The sequence below is a fragment of the Mesoplodon bidens genome, assembly GCF_964165515.1.
Source record: "Mesoplodon bidens genome assembly, chromosome: 10".
NCBI lineage: Eukaryota > Metazoa > Chordata > Mammalia > Artiodactyla > Ziphiidae > Mesoplodon > Mesoplodon bidens.
The window spans coordinates 86,293,403-86,314,817 of NC_138172.1; the positions used below are offsets into that span (position 1 = coordinate 86,293,403).

Consider the following 21,415-nt stretch of genomic DNA (forward strand, 5'->3'; position numbering starts at 1 on the left):
AGGTGGCCGAGAGGCGGAGCAGCGCCCTCTCCCCGCGCTCTTCGCTCTGCATCTCCGCGCACTCTAGACCTTAACCCTGAGCGCCGGCCGGCTTGGCTTCCTGCGCAACCTGGGAAGGGTCGCTGGGAGAGGCACCTGAGGACCGCCGTGCCGTCACCTTTGTCCCTCTCGTTTGTCTAACTTTTCCTTAGCTCCTCAACCGCTGCAAGAGAACCGCTTCCTCTCTCCACCACTCCCCCAAACCGGTATTCCCCCGCCACCGGAATTTGTGCTTGGCCCATGGATATGTTGGTGTCTGCCCCAGCTTCTAAGGACATAATCACGATTCTTTATTGCCATAGCTCCTGTGCACTTAGGATTTGGGGCGAGGGTTCTCCGAGGGGATGCAGTGTGGTCCACCGTTCTGCTGCCTGGATGCTTTTCTGGGTGGGTGTCTAAGTGTTCTGTCCATTAACTGGGAGCAAGCAGAGGTGCCCATGATATAAGCGCCTTTGGAGACGAACAGACTTGGATCTAAGCTCAGAATCTGTTGTTGGCAAGCTGTGTGACCTTCTACAAGTTATTTAACCTCCTTCATCTCCTTTGTAGAATGGAACAATACCTACCCCCAAAGGTTTGTTGTGATTTAACATAATGCTCAGTACGTTAAATTCAGCAGTGTTCAAAGCCATGCTAGTTCAAACAACTAGTAAGACTAAAGTTAGGACACCTACAAGTCAGTGGGACCATTTTGTCAAAATCAATCAACCGAGGTATAATCACAATTACACTTGGCCTAAAACCCTGGAAGTAGCAAGGAAGCCTCAACTTCAATAAGGATAAAAATAAAAATAGCAGGCCTGTACTCGGAATTTGTGGATTCAAATGAAGCCTAACTCTAGGCGTTGATTGGATCACTAGTCTCAAAAAACTCCCCTTCTGTGTTTCTCCTGAGTGCAGAGTCTCTTGCTGACTTTTGCAGAGCCTGTGGGCTCTTCACCTTTTCTAGATTTCTATTTGCAAAAGGCTGAGGCGGTACTTTATATTTTGACTTCGGTTTTTGCTGAGTCACTGTCACTCAGTCTGGAGTCCGTCACATTTGGCAGACATGGGAATAGCACTTAATTAGAGTTTAATCTTTTGTGTGAGTGGGTTCACTTTTTGGTTCTGTATTCTATTGAAGAAATTGGGAGGTGAGAGGCAGTCCTGATGGAGACCACAGCTGGTTGGGTATCCCATTCGGGACCGGGGAGCTGGTGTGCTTCCACCTGCTGCCTGCAGAGGGAGCTCTACGGATAGTTGATTTCTAAGGGTTGGGGAAATCCATTCTGCTGAGCAAAAACTAAGTCCTAGAAAAGTGAAGTCTGCTGTGGCTGCCTCTCTCGATCCAAAATTACTCTGCTTATTTTTTCAAGGTTCTATTTCAAACGGTGCCCACTCTGCCTAGGGCCCATAGGACTTTTAGGGGAACACAAAAATGTTGACCTTCTTATAAAATCAGAATAAAAAAATAAGCTTTTACGTTCAGTATTAAGATATTAACTTTTATACCAGTGCAGATGTAAAATGTGATTTTTAAAAAATGTGTTTATTTTTATGAAGGAAGGGACCGTCCCCCCGACCCCAACCAAGGCAAAAGTGCCCAGGGCCTAGGAAATGCACCATGTCCCCTGCCCTCCTCCCCAAGTCACTGTTCTGTGCTCTTCGCAAGTTCCCATTTAGAGTGGGAAAAATTCCCTCCTGGTTCCAGGCTTGTTTCTAGGCCCGCCCAGAGCTGGCCGGTTGTGTTCACCAGGGCTCAAAAGGATAAGACCACCAGGTGACAGGGGCCTTTCTTCCTTTCCCCTGAGCACCTCCACCTCTAATTCTCACTTTCTCTATCCTCTCTTCCATTCACTATAAGGGCACTATGATGACAGCAACGTATTAGACTGTGCAGAAGCGAGTTGAAATTGTCTGCTTTATCTCAAAAGTGTCTGGACCTCAAAATTGTATCTCATTTAACTGCACAAGGAGACCCACCTTCACTTCAAAAGTCCTACCCTGTGTTGGTTTCATACACCAATCGAAACTGTTATAAAATGTATATTGCTGTATATCTGAGTGTAAAGTTTTTATTTTTAAATTCAATAAGGAATATAGTTACTCAATAGAAGTCTGAGGTGTATCTTTTAGAAAGGGAACATTTCTTTTGAATGATAATAGTTAACATTCATTGAACACTTACTGTATACCAGTCTCTTTTTTTTTTTTTTTTTGCGGTACATGGGCCTTTCACTGTTGTGGTCTCTCCCGTTGCGGAGCACAGGCTCCGGATGTGCAGGCTCAGCGGCCATGGCTCACGGGCCCAGCCGCTTCGCGGCATGTGGGATCTTCCCGGACGGGGGCACGAACCCGTGTCCCCTGCATCGGCAGGCGGACTCTCAACCACTGTGCCACCAGGGAAGCCCTATACCAGTCTCTTTTAATCATGTTACCTATATACTCATTTGATCTTCACGGCAACCCTATATGGTAGGCATTATTATTATCCCCATTTTTATGGATAATTTTATAAGTAAGAAAACTGAGGCAAAGAAACTTTTAGTAACTTGCCCAAGGTCACCCCAATAGAAGGTAGCAGAACAGGGGCCCAAATGAAACCTAAGGCCTTGTGGCTCTCAAGCCTGTATCTCCCCACTCATTCCTTAATATACCTGCATGTTTACTTCTCAGCTTGTGTCTCTATTTCCAGAAAAGCTCTAAATGGTAGACTCATGATGTCTATTTTATAACAAAGCCACCTGTATTAGGAAAAGAGGGCGTGGGGTAGAAAGAAAAACAATTCCATACACCTTTGTCAGGTAGTTTTCTTAATATTGCCAGCTCTATTTTAACTTTCCTTTAAAAGTCCTATCTTTGTTACAAGCAGCATTGTCCTACAAAGGCCCTATCTCATAACCATCACACTGTACTGCCTAAGCAAATAATTCCCTCCTATTCTATTACATACCTAAAATTAAGTCATTCTAAATCTTAAACACAAAAAATATATGTAATGAGAAATTTGGCATTAATATGGCTTAGTTACCGAACCCTGAACCCATTTCTTTCTCTGGTGCTCTTTGGATAGGTTTGTTGTAGTAAACCTGATTAGATATTGTCTTCAGGCAGTGTTACATTTTCCCTGTCGACCCTTTGCAACCCTTTACTGTTGTCATTCATTGAATACTCCTGGGTCTTCTGGGCTTACCAGAGCCCTAAGTTATAATTGCCTCCCCCTCACTTGCAGGCTTTGGAAAGCCCGGAGTGAGATGGGAGCATACTCCATGGCCTCTGATGGCCAGAGGGGCATGGCAACCTGTACACGTTGTGTGTGTGGTGAGGGCTGGAGGACGTGGGGAGGGCACCCTCTGTCTGTGGAGGGGAGACTGCTGGCTCTTCAGCTCCAGCTGATGGTCACATCACATGGGAATGTCAGTTCATGTAGCCAGTTTTTTGTTTTGCTTTTTTAAAGAGGGCTAGGAGTCTAGGTTTCTATGTGGATGTTCCCCATTAAAAAAAAAGTGGGCCTAAATTTATAAAACACCCTATTTGCCAAACAAGACACATCAGCTTCTGGCCTCTGACCTACAAACAGGAGCATCAGGGCCTCATGCCCTCAGGGGTGAGGGAGAGCTCTAGGATTCCTTTCCTTGGGACTTTGCAGATGCAGAGTTAAGGTTACAGAGGAAACTTGGCAGACACTTAAGGGTCTCAAATCATCCCATCTTCTATTCTCCTCTTCCATTTGGCTAACCTGAGAAGGAATACCGTGTCCTCCCACTCTTTTAAAATCTCCTCTCTTGTTTTTAAGGTATAATATGCATAATTCGAGCTTTAAGATCACCATCATTTCTATGAAGAGTTAAACCTAATGTTTCCCATGGGGTAAGTGCTATAGATTGGATACTTTGTCAGGTGTATTCTGAGCCTAGCATTTTCTGAATTCTCCTTTCTTGGTCCTAAATCTGTCTCTCCCCACTTGCCCCTCCACTCCCCACCTACCGACAGTGGTATCGGCTTCTTTGTTCCGGCTGCAGGAATCTGACCAGGCAGCAAGCTCTAGATAAGCCCTATAAGAATAGCCAGAGATAAAAAGACCAGGAGTGGTTGCTGTTGTGTAATCAATCCCACACAAGTGTCATAATTTGTTGGCAGATACTGAAAGAGAAGTTGGTTCCAGCTGATCATCATAAAAGCTTTCCCAGCCCTTGTGGCTTCAGAGGCTAAGGAAACGGTAACCAGATGTACGTGTGGAAAGATGCAAGAGAAATCGGCTCTTGTAAGGTGAGGTGGTCCAATATACTGATTATCAATAGAGACAGGTGAGTGGTTTTTTTTTTAAGAAAGCGAAGAATATTTGGAGACAACTTTGCCTGTGTCTCCGTCCAGATTTCATGTTAAAAAGAAGTCCAGGGGAAACCGGGGTCAGAAGATGGGAATGCACCACCTGGAGGCATTTAGTTTTCAGTTTATCGCTTTTTTCTTTCCCAGGTGGAGTTTGTTTGCTGTTCTGGTGAAGTTAAGCAGTAGTTAAACAGTTGACTTCACTGGAAAATGATATTTTGAAATGAGGCTGGGTTTCCCGTGTCAGTGACCTGCTTAGCGGGAGAGCAGTGGGTCTGGGCCAGGATTTCAGACTCCGTGCTGCTGCAGCTCTGAGCATTTCTCGTCACCATAGGAGCAGGGGGTAATGAGAGCATGTCTGCTTTCAGATTCTGGTCAGGAGTGCTGATGGCACTGGGCTCCCTCTGCCCGAGAAGTTCACCGTGTGGCATTTCAACACACATAGAAATAGGTAAGTGCCGACCCCTTGTCATGGTATTAAGGACAGTATACCTGTCAGAAATGTTAAGGAAGGGATTTAAAGTCTAACCCGTGTATTGATAGTTTCCCTGCTGCACTGAGCCGTGGGGCAGTGGAGAAGAAAAAGCCAGAGATGGAGTCGTCCAGGATTGGGGATTGACTGCTGGGGTGAGGTCCGTGGAGGAACAGGAAGCCTCTTTGGTCATTGGGTCCCTGGCTGTTTCTCCGCGTGGGGAAATAGGAACTGGATAAACTAGGGGTTCCCACGAAGCAGAAGAACTGAGAGTGGGAGAGGAGAAAGACGGGTGGAGTATGGTAGGAGTGAGGAATGTATGCTTGTTTTTACATTTCCAAGTATATGTAAAGGACCCTGTGTGGCCACGGGAGTGGGTCCCCTGAGTCAAGTGGCTTTAAAGATGGTTGGCTTTAAGGAGGGCAAGGAATGGTCCCTGGCACTAGAAATGCCCAGAATGATGGCAGGATTTGGGGAACACAGGAGTACAGCAAGCTAGTGCCTCTGAGCTCGGGCGAAGGCTGAGTTACCCGGATATAGGTAAATGGTAACACAAAAAGTTGTTTCTGGGCTCCCCTGGTGGCACAGTGGTTGAGAGTCCGCCTGCCGATGTGGGGGATGCGGGTTCGTGCCCCGGTCCAGGAGGATCCCACATGCCGCGGAGAGGCTGGGCCCGTGGGCCATGGCTGCTGGGCCTGCGCGTCCGGAGCCTGTGCTCCGCAATGGGAGAGGCCAAAGTTGTTTCTTGGACACAATGTATTTGTAATGTTTTTTAACTCTTTAGATAAAAACAATAACAATACTTTATAGTTATGCTACTTCCAGAAGATTCAAAACAGAACAAGGTTACAAATAAAATATGAAAATTTATCAATGCAAAACAGACCTAGAATATTGAGCTCAGCTGAGCAAGAACTATATTATCACAGAATTCTGTGATCTGAAAGGACACTCGAGGTCACTGAGTCCAGTTCCTTTATTTTACAGCTAGAGGAAACTGATCCCAGGGAGTTTTCACAGCTCACTTGTTAGTGACCTGGTCAAGAATTACATATCCTGACAGCTGGTCCAAGGTTCTTTCCGTTAAACAGCTATCGCTGGGCTTCCCTGGTGGCGCAGTGGTTAAGAATCTGCCTGCCATTGCAGGGGACGCAGGTCCGAGCTCTGGTCTGGGAAGATCTCACATGCCGCGGAGCAACTAAGTCTGTGCACCCCAACTACTGAGCTTGCACTCTAGAGCCCGCGCGCCTAGAGCCTGTGCTCCGCAGCCCGCGCACCGCAGCGAAGAGTAGCCTCCACTCACGGCAACTAGAGAAAAACCCACGCGAGCAACAAAGACCCAATGCAGCCGAAAATAAATAAATAAAATAAAATTATTATAAAACCCAAACATCTATTGCTAAAAGGGAGTCAGGAGACAGTGGAAAAGGAAATTGGACCTAGGTTCTAGTACCAGCTCTGCTGTAAACTACATGGGTGACTCTGAACAATTCACTTTCTCTCTCTCTCCCTCTTCTGCAAAATGAGGGGGCTGAACTTCTTAATGAACTCTAAATTATTTTGCACATCTAAGTTCTCTGAAAATGAAATTGCTGAAATTATAGCAGTGGGCCAAAGAGGAACAAATATAAGTGGGAATATTCAAGTTTTTAATCTTTAGATTTTAAAAATTAGACATGAAATCTAAAAGTTTTTAAAAATCAGATAATTCCTTATGTTCTTCAGTAGTTGCAAAACAAAGGTGCTAATAATATGTTAATATATATTAATCTAATATATGCTCAATATAAAACATGTAATAAAAATAATAAACATGTTTATGTGGACATAATTGAAGGCAACTCCTAATCTGCACACTGAATATTTTTATATAAAAGGCGATTAAAACAACATTTATTTACTAATTACTTAGATTTCACAAATATCCTGGTTCTTGTTTTCACCTCTTATGTAGGGCCTGTGTGGATGGTTGACATTTATGTGAGTTAATGATTAGAATTGGCCTCACTCAGTGATTTGGGTTTATAAATCACTGGAATCCTATATACAGGTTATTTGTGGGCTGTGACCTTGTCTCTCTTATGGGATAAATGCTTATAATATGGTAGTAGCTATATTTTTGTTGTATGAATTAAAAAAAAATTGGATGTGACTTCCAGTAGAAATAAGGTATCGCCTTTAAATGTCTCTTCATATAATTAGTGTTCTGTCTTCCTATTGATTCTAAGGAGATTCAGGGTGTGGGCATGTGGGTGGAGCATGTGGCTTTTTGAGACTTTTGTCCTTCTGAAGTAGTCCAGTGATGAGGAAACACTTGAGCGACACTGATTCAGTCCATGGTTTAGGCCCTGTATTGTATTTCCTACTTGGGTTTATCTACCCTAGTGGGCTGCTGAAGCAAAATATGATGATGACAACTTCTGTTTATTGAGTTCCTGCCATGTGTCAGCCATGAGCTCCTCACTTAGCATTTATTTTCTGTTTCTCTTGACAAACCTGTAAGGTGGATATTATTTACTTAATGTTACATAGGTGGGAACTGAGGCCTGGAGAGGTTAACTAACTTACCCAAGGTCATAAGAGCTAGTTAAGCAGAAACATTAAAGCATCATGCAATTGTGATTTGTATTATAACTATATTGTTTGAATCTATAGCTAATGAAAATTACTAGTACAAAGTTAACTTTCATTTCCCACTTCTTTGACAGTTACAACCACAAAATTATATATTTTCCTTTTAAAATGATCTCTAGGAAGTTCTATTTTCTGTTATAGTTGAACTTAATTGATTTATGTATCCATTTCTCTCAGGTCACAGAGCTCTGGAGTTTTTCCACCTTCAGGATAGGACTATTAACTACAAAGAGGTAAGAAGTTTGATTTTTTTTTTTCTTCCTTGGTCATTAACTTTCTCTCATAGGTGACAGACAAAGGTCCTAACAGATATTGAAATAGTAATTTTAAGAGTCATTTATATGTCTTTATAAAACATTAATATTTGGGGTTAAATGTATATGTCTCCTCTGGCACAACTTGAATATATATAATAATTTAAATAATATGATTGCAATATTTTAATTATATTAATGATAGTTTGAAAAATATTTGAAAGCATTTAAATTTAAATCTTATTTGTTCTTATAAAGAAAGGTTATACCTACGATGAGCCATTTATTTTCCACTTCTTATCTCTGTGTGCTGTATAAAAATTGCCTTGAGATAATTCTTCCAATTTTTCTGCCTACTGTATTCTTGGTAGGACTAGCTGATGGCTCACCTTTAACCATCCTCAAATTAGTTGTACCCATTCTGGTCCTATACACTATTTCTAGTTCTATAGCTAAATAAAACTGTGACAAAGATGATTCTTAAATATTACCTTTGAGAGAAGTGGTTAAATTCCCTCATGACAGAATTGGATCAAATTATTAACCAGTGAGTCTTGACAATCCAGTATGGAAATCAGTATGGTTAAAAACAACAACAACATAACTGAAATCTAGCATCATCCATAAGTCACTTTTAGTCATTAGTTTCAAGTTCCTTATTCACCAATTTAACAGGCCCTCTAGGAGAAAAAACAGCATTTATATTTGATTGTCATCTTCCTTGACCCTGATAGAAAGTCGACAGGAAAGAGGAGAAGCAAGAATCTAATTCATGGTGTGAACAATCAATCCTGAGCAGAGTGATTTTCTAGTAGAGGCATTCAAGCTCCTATCACTAACTTAAAGCATGTTAAATGGACACACATACTTCCCCTCAGCATTGGTCCTAATCCAAATACTGATGTCATCATTGGAAATGCCCTGAGGACACACACCTCCCCCTTTTAACTTATGAAAACAGATAGGGATTACTTTACCTTTTATCATGTTGTCAAAAAGTCCCTTTCCAAGGATTGGTGATCTATTTTATATCTCCATATGTGGGAATCTTTGGAGTTTCTCTTTCTCCCTACTAAAACCTGCTCTTTGGTGACTGCTGGAATCATTGGTCCAGTTTGGTGAAAGGATACAGAGGGAGGTTACCCAAAGGATGCCAGACAGACCCCCACAGGCTGGCGGTATCTCAGCAAGCCCTGCACATTCAGGGTCTGAGTTTTGTTGGTTCTGGGATTATCATTTGCTGAGATACATCCAGAGGTGACTACATTTTAATGACTTTGACTTACCCTAATCAAGTTAATAAGAGACTAATGCATAAAGCTGAGAAAACCAGCTTCTTAAGTTATAAGAACTGTAAGAACCAAGTGTACCTCACATTGGTGGTCATTATTGCCCTGATTTTATTCTCTTTCTACAACAATAAACAGAATGCTGTATGTTAACCAGGAAATCAAAACAATGATTTCATCTTTTCTGATTATAAAACTAATAGAAACTCATTGTAAAAAAAAAAAAAAAACAACTTAGAAATAACCAATGTTAACATTTTGCTTTAAATCATGCCAGGCATTTTCTCTGCATTTATTAGCACTTTCTCTCTTTTTTTAAGTTATGCATTATTTTGTAAACTTGCCTTTTTTGTCATTGACCATATCAGAGATATAGTCATATATATCTGTTCATGTCCATATCAATAGACATCTTCAGAATAATTTTAAACCATTACATACTTTTCTGTACCATAATTCATTTAACCAGTTCCTTATGTTAACTTTTTAGTTTGAAATAATTTAAAACTGATAGAAGAGTTGAAAAAATTAGACAATTCCTGTATGCCTTTTACCCAATTTCCCCACTTGTCGATAACTTATCCTATTTGCCTTTTGAGCCTCTGTATACGTATTGATTTTCCCCTGAGCCATTTGAGAGTTAGTTGCTGACGTGGTAATCATTACCCTTCAACACACCCTTGTGTACAGTAGTTCCCCTCATCCTCGGGGGATACATCCCAAGACTTTCAGTGGATGCCTGAAACCGTGGATAGTACCGAACCTCATATATACTGTATTTTCCTATACATATGTTCATACATATGATAAAGCTTAATTTATGAATTAGGCACAGTAAGAGAAACAACAATGACTAATAATAAGGTAGAACAATTATAACAATATACTGTAATAAAATTATGTGAATATGGTCTTTCTATCAAAATATTGTACAAATTTAATGTCTTTTCCATTTTATCTAAGCACTTAATCACACACTGGCTGTAACTTTTACAATTTGAGGTGCAGCGGCAAAATTAGCACAAATTTCCGTTTCCTTCTTCACAATTTCATGGCTAGAAGGTTTGTTCTTACTGTATAGTAGTTCCTTCTGTATATCAAACTCATCATACACTTTCTTCCCTTATTAAGTCTACAGTGTTCACCTTTTCACTTAAAGGAAGCACTTTACAGCTTCTCTTCAGCATATCCAAATTGCCAGCATCATTATTCTTGTGCTTTGGGGCCATTACTGAGAAAGATAAGAGCTACTTGAACCCAAGCACTGCACTACCTTGATAGTAGATCTAATAGTGGAGACAAATGGGCAGGATATACTGGACAAAGGGATGATTCACGTTCCAGGCAGACAGAGCAGGATGGCTCGAGATTTCATCATGATACTCAGAATGGCACCCAATTTAAAAACTATGAATTTTTTATTTCTGGAATTTTCCATTTAATATTTTTGAACCATGGGTAACTGAAACCAAGGAAAGCAAAATCATGGATAAGGAGGGACTATATTTCCTAAAAACAAGGACACCATATATATACATATATATAACTACTATCTGTATCTATATAACTACAGTATAATAATCACAAACAAGAAATCAACATTGAAATAACACTATCACCCAATCCTCAGACTCTTACAAATTTCACCAGTTGTCTCAATATACTTTATGGTTCCAGGAGCATGTGTTTAGTTGTCTGATCTCCTCCAACATGTAACAGTTCCTCAGGCCTACCTTGTCTTTATTGTCCTCAATAGTTTGAAAAAGTATAGTCCAGTAACTCTGTAGAATGCACCTTCATTTGGTTTTGTCTGATGGTTCCTCATGATTAGATCCTCCTGCAGGTTATTTGGGGCAGAAATATTATAGACCAGTGAAGTGATGCTGTATTCTTCTCATTGCCTCTTACCAGAAGGCACATGATGTCAACTTGTACCATTTCTGAACTTTTATTTCAGCTATTATATTTTTCAGTTCTATAATTTCCATTCAGTTCTTCTTTATATCTTCTGTTTCTTTGACTCTTTTGTTTGTTTCAACTGTGTTCGTAATTGTTTACTGAAGCATTTTTATGATGGCTGCTTTAAAATATTTGTCAGATAATTCAAAAAATTCTGCCATCTCAATGCTGGCATCTACTAATTATCTCTTTTCATTCCTTTTGACATCTTTCTAGTTCTTGGTATGATGAGTGATCTTTGATTGAAACCTGGACATTTTAGGTATTAGGTTATGAGACTCTGGATCTTATTTAAACTTCCTGTTTTAGTTGTCTTCTTTTGATACCACTCAGGTCGGGGAAGGGGTCAGAGGACACTGCCTCCTAACTGCCAGCTGGGGTTAGAATTCAAGGTTCCCCACTGGGCCTGCCCTGATGCCTCTCTGGCCAGGAGGGTAGGAATGTCTAATTGCTGCTCCTCACCATGGCCTCTACTGATGTCAGAAGGCAGAGGTGGCCTCTTATTGCTGGCTGAAGGTGGATGTCCTGACTTCCCCTGGGCTTCTTCTGACACTGCCCCCCTCCCCAGTGGGAATGGGGAGAGATTCCTTGTTACTGCCATTTGGGATTGGATGCCTAGGCTCTCCTCATGGTCTCACTGACATCAAAGTGTAGGGGTAGGGGGCAGGATGGTAGGGATGAAAGTCCTGGCTCCCTCCTTAGCCTTTTCTGATACCACTGTAGTTGGGTAGTTGGGGCGCTGGGGCACCTTACTGCAGCCTGGTGAGGGGACAAGTCTAGGCTCCCCATTAGACCTTAGCTGGTGGTGAGGAAGGGTGGGGCCACAGGTTTTTCTGTGATGTTTACCTGGAGTAGAAAGGTTATTGTGTAGAAGTCTTGTCTTGCTAGGCTGTCTGTTTCCTGGTTCTGTGGCTAGAGAGGGCAGGCTTTTGTTGTGGCATTGTTTTGTTCTCTCTATACCCATTGGAGTTTCTTGGTGGCTGGCTTTCCCATTATCCAGTTTGGGATATATGAAGTAAAAAGAAAATCCACAGAACTCACCACTGTTATTCTTCAGGTCCTGAATTTCTTAACCAATCACCAACCACCTTTGAGTCATCTTACATTCGTTCTGTATACAATGTCCAGGGTTTCAGTTGTATTTAGCAAGAAGAATAGGGAAAAGTACACCCACTTCTGGAAGCAGAAGTCCTATTGAAGTTAATTTTATCACTTGGTTAAGATAGTGTCTGCCACCTTTTTATATTGGAAAGTTAATAAATATTTTCTACTTTTTAAATTAATTAGTAAGTAAATATTTTGTGAGGAGATATATTGAAGTAATGTAAATATCCTGTTTCTCCTCAAACTTTTTAGCATCCGTTGCTTATTCTTGCCTGAAATAATTTTGATAGTTGCCAAATTGTTTCTCTGATTCCATCATTCCTCTACATTTATTAGTTAGCATTCTGCTGTAAGGTAGAGCTTTTCCTTATTCCCCATTTATCTATTTCTTTATATGAGTATACAGTCATGGATTCCGATTTTATTCAGTGGTTTATATCACATTACTAACATTGTTTATCTTGATGCTCAAACTGTCCCAGATTTCACTTGAAGTTGGCTTTTGTGTCTGTCTCTTTACCTATTTAAAACCCTGAGTTCACACAAAAACATCTCCAGTTCCAACCCATCAGCACAGGATTTATTCTAGCTTTCTCCATGTGTGTATCTCTACCTCCTTTCTCCAACAGTGAGAAACCTGGCCTCCATCATCCTCAATATATATGCTTACACGCTAGATCTCCTTGTATGTGATCCATTACCTGGCAAATCCCTTCAGCCCTGGCCCTGCTAGTCGAATCCCCTTGGCCCAGAAACAAATTTTAAAAAAGAAAGAAAAAACAGGGAAGACATACATGACCAAGAAAGGGTTAATATCCTTAATTGTTCATGTATTTCATTGAAATTTCTTTATATTCAGATTTGAAAATGGATTCACTTTTATGACCTACTTTTTAAAATTATTTTTTCATTTTTGCCGATTTCATATGTGAAAATGGTATTTTGTTATTGGTTTAATAGACATTTAAATGATCGATTTACTATTAATGAGGTTAAATATATTTCAAGTGTCTATTGACTATTGCCTCTTCTGTGAATTGCCTATGTCTTTTTTTAAATAAATTTATTTTATTTTTGGCTGCTTTGGGTCTTCGTTGCTGCACGCGAGCTTTCTCTAATTGGGGCGAGCGGGGGCTGCTCTTCACGGCGGTGCGCAGGCTTCTCATTGCGGTGGCTTCTCTGTTTCGGAGCATGGGCTCTAGGCATGTTGTGGTGCATGGGCTTAGTTTGCTCCACAGCATGTGGGATCTTCCTAGACCAGGGCTCGAACCCATGTCCCCTGCATTGGCAGGAGGATTCTTAACCACTGCGCCACCAGGGAAGCCCTTGCCTGTGTCTTTTGCTCATTTTTCTATTATGATACTAATCTTGATGTGAAGAATGGCTTATTTATCAAAGATAGTAGCCTGTCATGTGTCAAGTGATTCTTGTGGTTATTTATTTTTCTCTTAAATTTGTTTCTGATGCTTTTAACCATACAGAAACATTTAAATTTTTGTGTAGTTAAGTGTGTCATCTTTCGTGGTTTTTGCCTGTATGTTTTCCTTAGAAATATCATTCCCACTCTGAGATTAAACAAATATTTACTTAAAATGTGTCTTAATTTCATGGCTCTATTTTTGACATTTAACTCTATAATTCATCTTGTATCATTTTTTTACAACTTTATTGGAGTATAATTGCTTCACAATGGTTAGTTTCTGCTTTATAACAAAGTGAATCAGTTATACATATACATCTGTTCCCATATCCCTTCCCTTTTGTGTCTCCCTCTCTCCCACCCTCCCTATCCCACCCCTCCAGGCGATCACATAGCACCGATCTGATCTCCCTGTGCTATGCGGCTGCTTCCCACTAGCTATCTACCTTACATTTGGTAGTGTTTATATGTCCATGCCTCTCTCTCGCTTTGTCACAACTTACCCTTCCCCCTCCCCATATCCTCAAATCCATTCTCAAGTAGGTCTGTGTCTTTATTCCTGTTTTACCCCTAGGTTCTTCATGACATTTTTTTCTTTAATTCCATATATATATGTGTTAGCATACGGTATTTGTCTTTCTCTTTCTGACTTACTTCACTCTGTATGACAGACTCTAGGTCTATCCACCTCATTACAAATAGCTAAGTTTCGTTTCTTTTTATGGCTGAGTAATATTCCATTGTATATATGTGCCACATCTTCTTTATCCATTCATCCGATGATGGACACTTAGGTTGTTTCCATCTCCGGGCTATTGTAAATAGAGCTGCAATGAACATTTTGGTACATGTCTCTTTTTGAATTATGGTTTTCTCAGGGTATATGTCTAGTAGTGGGATTGCTGGGTCATATGGTAGTTCTATTTGTAGTTTTTTAAGGAACCTCCATACTGTTCTCCATAGTGGCTGTAGCAATTCACATTCCCACCAGCAGTGCAAGAGTGTTCCCTTTTCTCCACACCCTCTCCAGCATTTATTGTTTGTAGATTTTTTGATGATGGCCATTCTGACTGGTGTGAGATGATATCTCATTGTAGTTTTGATTTGCATTTCTCTAATGAGTAAAGATGTTGAGCATCCTTTCATGTGTTTGTTGGCAGTCTGTATATCTTCTGTGGAGAAATGTCTATTTAGGTCTTCTGCCCATTTTTGGATTGGGTTGTTTGCTTTTTTGTTATTGAGCTGCATGAGCTGCTTATAAATTTTGGAGATTAATCCTTTGTCAGTTGCTTCATCTGCAAATATTTTCTCCCATTCTGAGGGTTGTCTTTGGTCTTGTTCATGGTTTCCTTTGCTGTGCAAAAGCTTTTAAGTTTCATTAGGTCCCATTTGTTTATTTTTGTTTTTATTTCCCTTTCTCTGGGAGATGGGTCAAAAAGGATCTTGCTGTGATTTATGTCATAGAGTGTTCTGCCTGTGTTTTCCTCTAAGAGTTTGATAGTTTGATAGTTTCTGGCCTTACATTTAGGTCTTTGAGCTTATTTTTGTGTATGGTGTTAGGGAGTGATCTAATCTCATACTTTTACATGTCCCTGTCCAGTTTTCCCAGCACCACTTATTGAAGAGGCTGTCCTTTCTCCACTGTCATCTTGTATCATTTTGACATAAAGCATGATGGTGATCCAGTGACCTGTTATTGGTAATGTCAACTTCAAGTCAGCGTCATCTAGGCTAAATATGGATTCCCTGCAAAAATGGAATACTCACTGTCGGATTGTGCTAACACAACTGTCGATTACTCCGTCTTTTATTCATCTCTATGATGCATTAAATTATTATCTATGCTTGAGTTTGTTTCTTTACTCTTTATTCTGTTTCATTGATCTGTCTCTTTTGGTTCTGATATACTGTTTTAATTTCTGTAGCTTAAAAATACATTTTTATATCTGAAGGATACCTCCTCCATCTGTACTTTTTTTCCCTCTAACAGTTTCTTGACTATTTTTCTGACACCTTTACTTTTAAAAATTTACTTTAGAATTATTTTTCCCTGTTAAATGACACAGCCTCACTGGGAGATGCAGATTCAACAAGTCTTAATGCATATAAAGTGAAAAACAGTGGCTGGAAGGTAAATATTCAATAAGGTTAATTATTACTTTTAAGTGGCAAAAGTCCAACTCCAGCTATCTTTAGAAAAGAAGGAGACTTTATGGGTTCATGTAACTGATAGCCCTGGGAAAGAGCTGGACCAGGAGGTCTAGATGGTGTTCTCTCTCCTAGTGGAAGACACTGGCCATCCAGGAGTCAACCTCTAAGTTTAAAATCCCTGACGAGAGGAAGGTATTTTCCCCACAGCTCTAGCTGAGAAGTCTTGGGGAAAGTTCTAGCTGAACTAGCTTCCATCAAATGTGCAGTTCTGAGCCAAGCACTGTAGTGGGAGTGGATATGCTGGCCTTGTACCCCTATGGTCAGCCTCACCAATCAGTATGGAAGAGATTCTGTCTTTACAAGACTGGGGATGAGACACTGCTTGAAACAGCAAAAACAAAAAGTAGATGATACTATATTTCCTTATGTTTTAAGTTCTTTGAGGTATTTCTTTGTTGCTTTCATATATAGCCTACGTTATTAGTAAGTCCCTACTGAAAAATTAAAAAGTTGGAGTGCCAGACTTCTACTTGGCCCATGGTGTCAGTTCATTTGCAGATCATGGAAACCCCTCTGGCTAGCGTATGCTGAGAGGGGCATAAGATCATGTATTAGGGGATTCAGTGCTGATAAACTGTGAGAAATGGAGGAGCGAGCTCTAAGCTGAGTGTCCAGAACGGATTCCCAGGAAAACACGCAGAACTGGCCTGCCAGGGCCACCATGCAATCAGACAGCCACTGTCCCATTCACTAGCTCCACATCCAGCTGTCTCCTGTGTGGTTTGGAAAGGAAGAAGCCACCACCTTGACTGTTGGCTCTGGGGTCTCATCACCTCAGCCACCCTCCGTGCGAGCAAAATAGATGCCCTGCCCTCTGCCTGTGATCACCTGGGCCCCCTCCACCTTTGCTGTGGAAAGGCCAAGCACTTCCTTGCTGGCTGAAGTAGCAAAAGAGGGAGAAGTGGGCTCCTCGGTAGAGGCTGGGAAATGTAGTCTTCATTTTCTAGACTCTGGTGTGCACCTGGGCACACCCATAAGGGGGTCGGAATGGGATGGAGTGAGCCAGGCCACCAAGGAAGAATGCTGAAAAGAACACCTCTACCACTGACTTGTATGTCATTTTAAAGGGGGAAGGGATATTTTTTAACCCTCCAAAAGGTTATAATCTTAACCTTTAACTTATAAAGGATATAATCTTACTCTAAAGCACAGGTAGCAACTCTAAACATATGTGTGTGTATATATATGTGTATATATATATATACACACATATATATGTACATATGTCTATTTTTCTCATTTCACTGATTGTCACTAGATCATTGAAAATTTTTACCACACACCAGTTCTGGGTCAGTGAAATAGCCTTGGGGAAATCCTGCTCTAGTGGGTGGACAGAAAAAGTGAAAGGAGATAAAATTCAAGCAGGTGGGGCTTCCCTGGTGGCACAGTGGTTGAGAGTCCGCCTGCCGATGTAGGGGACACGGGTTCGTGCCCCGGTCTGGGAGGATCCCACATGCCGCGGAGCGGCTGCGCCCGTGAGCCATGGCCACTGAGCCTGCGCGTCCGGAGCCTGTGCTCTGCAACAGGAGAGGCCACAACAGTGAGAGGCCTGCGTACAGCACACACAAAAAAAAAAAAAAAAATTCAAGCAGGTGATTTTTGCTACTACTTAATCAGCCTGTCTGCTTTTGGTAGGAAAGAACTTGAAGTTATATGTGGCAGGGTGCTGCTTGGATTATACATGAACTTTTACAATTTCTTTATTTACATCTTCCTTCCATCACCCCCTTCCCCGCCATCACATTGTTCTAACTTCCCATACCTGGAGATTGACTGGGCCTGCTTTTCCCAGACTGTTGACGCTTGCCCTCTAATCTCTCTATTTGCCTGCTCCCCAGCTGTTACTTGAACACCAGGATGCGTATCAGGCTGGAACCGTGTTTCCTGACGTCTTTTACCCTAGTATCTGTGAAAACGGTAAGCTAAAGATATATAGACCAAATGATGTCACTTTTCCTTGGGTGATAGGAATAGCTAGGACTCAAAAAAATATAAAATAACACATTATATTTTCTACTATTGTTGATCAATGACTTAGGTGAAATCTCCATTTAACCAAAACTTACCTGCTTAAGCACAGAAATTCTGAAAGCTTTATTCCAAGCACCCTGACTTGCTTTCCTGCTTCATGGCAGTAAGAGAAAACATTTTGAAAGAAATCAAAAGGTCTGAGTTTTTGTTCCTTCTATGTTGTCTGTTAGCATGTGACCTTGAAAAAGTCACTTCCATGCTGAGTCTGTTTCCACATCTATAACACAGTAATATCTAATTACTATTTAATTAATAGTAATAATTAATGCCTGCTTTGCAGCTTTACTGAATTGCTGTTGCCATTAATGCACGTTATTTTGTCAAGTCTTATGCAAATCCAAGGTAGTGTTATTAGTGAACTGGGCTTATGAGTTGTTTCAGTCAGGGCCCCCGGAGGCATAGAAGATACACTCAAACTGAATAATCTGAGGGGAGTTTTATACGGGGACAGTTTACAAAGGTGTGGACAGGATACAAGAAAATTGCAGGGCATAGTGCAGGGGAGGGGCAGACACAACTGCGGGGAGGGGGTCGCTTGATGGGGCCAGACCTTGAGTCAGGGACGCAGCCAGAACCCTGTGACCCCACAGAAGGGGAGCTGGGAGAGTGAATACCCCCACCCTCTCTCTCCTCCTTTTCTCTGATCTCCTGTCAGTTCTCCCCATTGGCCAAACCCAGCCCACCTCAAGCCAGAGGACAAAGTATTCAGTTGAAACAGGTCACCTCAGAGGAACAGTGCAGGAGGGAGAAGGATGGAAAGTGAGTCTGGGGGGACCAATGAAAGACATCCAGTACATTGGGTTGCCACATAAACCATTTTTGGAGTCTAAGGGTCATCAGCCATCTCATTTTTTTCCCCAATATAGTGATACATTTAAAGTCAATGAAATGTTTAGAGCTACTCACCCCTCTAGTTATGATCCCAGATAACTCAGCTTTTGTGTTTGTCTATTTGTACCGTTTTTTTCCTGTTTCCCTCTTAGTCTGTTCACTATCCTTTCTCTATCCTATTATATTTTGCCTGCTTGTTGTAGTTCTTTCTAATAATAGAATAACCTATTACTTCTAATTTAGCATTTCCCAAACTGTATTTAGGAGGCTTTAATGTTTCTTGATATTTTTAACAGCTCCTTGATATCTTACACAGAAAAAGAAAGAAGTAAAAATGATTTTTTTGTCAATTAAATTTGAGATACTTTTGCTTAACGTATGCCCTTTTTAGAGACCAAAAAACCCCAACACAATAATAAAGGTTCTGAGAAGAGTGTAAGAGGAATGCAAGCTCCAGCATTTTCTCTCCTTTTTTTTTTAAAATACATCAGTAGATAAGATATACCCTCTTATCTGTTATAAAGATTGGGACCAGTATGTGACTGAAGTGAAAAGGTCAATTAGAATTATAAAACGTGTACGGATTACATGGAATTTTACCCAGACTCCTTCTAGATTTTCTCAGTTTTTCTAAATCTTACCTTTCTCTCATGCATATCTACTTCAACAGTTTTTTCTTCTTTGGTGATTCACTTTTATTGCATCTTTCGAAAGGACTTAAATTTCTTAGATACTTAGTTGCAAAAGAAGCCACTTTTTGAACTCATATTTCATCAATTTACCTAATTAAATTCTATCATCATAGTAACAAGGACAATTGACTTAATAAACAGGATTAGAAACAGACATGACTGACCTACCATAAATTGTAACAGAGCCATGGGCACCGAGATGCTTGGGCCTATGAACAGTGGCCTGCTACTTGCCAGAATCCAGCAGTCCTGGGATGTGGCTTTCTTTTGCTTCCAGTCCATATGATTTACAGAGGGAACAAGGAGCTTCGGTTAATCCAGCAATTTGGTTAAATGAAGTTTTGTCAAAAGAGCTACTGCTATACTTAATTTTGGATTTTTGCTGTATTCTGTAGAATAGGAATGGTAAGTTTATCTCTAGGAAAACTGTTGGAGAAAATCAGATTGCTTAGTTACAACTTCTTTGAAAATCATTTTCAGAGAAACCAGTGATTTAAAACTGGTTAGTAGGTCCTTGTTGTTTATTTATATATATATATATATATAATAGTGTATATCTGTTAATCCCAAACTCCTAAATTATCCCCCTCCCTCCCTTTTCCTTTTGTAACCATAAGTTTGTTTTCTATGTCTGTGGGTCTATTTCTGTTTTGTAAGTAAGTTCATTTGTATCAAGCACAGGGGACTATATAACCTATAATGGAAAACAATCTGAAAAAGATGTATATGTATAACTGAATTACTTTGTTGTATACCTGAAACTAACACAACATTGTAAATCAACTATACTTCAATTAAACAAAACCCGATTAGGTTATTTTTAGTTTAAAAACAGTATAAAAAAGTTGACCTGAGAGATCTGAGTCTGGAGTTTTGCTTTTGATTGCCCCGTGACATGTGACACTCCATGAAGAATCTGGTATTTGAAGGTTTTGAGTAGATGTCAGTTCCTGTCTTTTTCACCCCTCCTGAGGGAATAAAGAGGCATATGGGACACCCCATTTAAAAATATTATAAACTCAAATGCTTGAAAGCCTTTGGAGTATCTACTTTTGTCTTTTGTGCTGTTAGGGAGGCTGACTGTGATGGAAAAAAGATTGGAAAAAAACCCTAAAACCAAAAAAAAAAAAAAGGACAACTTAGCTTTACGGCACAGAACTTAAACACTTCCAGCTTCTCTTGCAGCCCAACTGTTTCCAGATGCTATGAGCAGTTAAGGCTCCTTTTCTTTTGACTGGCCCTTCTGTTCTAGAGGCTTCCTTGGAACATTGACTCAGGAAAATAAGAGGCTTGGAGGGAAGACGAAGGGACGTAGCAACACATCAGGTGGTGGTGGAAGATTTGATTTAGAATGTCCAACTTTTTAAGGAGGAATTCTGAGGGTTGCTTTTGTTTTGTCAGGACAATTCCATGAAGTGTCAGAGAGCACTCACTGGACTCCATTTCTTAATGCAAGCATTCATTATATCCGGGAGAACTATCCCCTTCCCTGGGATAAGGTAGGCACAGCCTCTAACCCTAAAGATACTCAGTTCCTGCCAAGTACTCTTTCTGCTCCTACATTAACCCCCTTTGTGACCCGCAACCCCACCCCCAGACTCTGTGAGGGCTGCTCACCGTTGTGCCTGCAGGGCCAAACAGAGCATGAGGGGCATAGTAGATGGTTAGTTAATACCTGAATAAATGATGGTTTTGTGTTTGTGTTTTGAAATTTATACCTTCAATTTTATCTGCAATACATGATGTTTTTAAAATTGGGGCTATGTCACTTGGTCATTTTGTTCTAATAGTAAATTAATCTGAAAGCAGTTCCAAGGCACTCGAAAACATTTCAAAAAGTCCTTTGTGTTTTTTGGGAAACTACAATATACCTGTCTCTGATTTTTTTGTTAAGTCTCAATGATGGAAATGAATTCATCTGTATTAATCCTTTAATAAGATTGTTATAAAATAACCCCCCACACACACACACACACACAACTCTAATTTGCTCATTTGGCAGGACACAGAGAAATTGGTAGCTTTCTTGTTTGGAATTACCTCTCACATGGTGGCAGATGTCAGCTGGCATAGCCTGGGTATTGAACAAGGATTCCTTAGGACAATGGGAGCCGTGAGTACATATCTTCAGGTTTTAATGGCTTTATGGGAGTGGTACTGTCATACCC

The 21,415-nt window shown here is 40.6% G+C and overlaps 1 protein-coding gene across 1 annotated transcript in view; it reads left to right on the top strand.

The window, feature by feature from the left end:
• GPLD1 (glycosylphosphatidylinositol specific phospholipase D1) overlaps positions 1-21,415 on the top strand; it is an 87,634-nt gene that overhangs the window by 33,319 nt on the left and 32,900 nt on the right. Inside the window, exons 4-10 of the mRNA XM_081247414.1 lie at positions 3,815-3,888; positions 4,159-4,287; positions 4,716-4,798; positions 7,631-7,686; positions 17,532-17,610; positions 20,649-20,746; positions 21,250-21,364. Of these exons, the coding sequence (XP_081103540.1) occupies positions 4,262-4,287; positions 4,716-4,798; positions 7,631-7,686; positions 17,532-17,610; positions 20,649-20,746; positions 21,250-21,364 (457 nt within the window). The 5' untranslated portion in view covers positions 3,815-3,888; positions 4,159-4,261. The remainder of the gene's footprint in view (positions 1-3,814; positions 3,889-4,158; positions 4,288-4,715; positions 4,799-7,630; positions 7,687-17,531; positions 17,611-20,648; positions 20,747-21,249; positions 21,365-21,415) is intronic.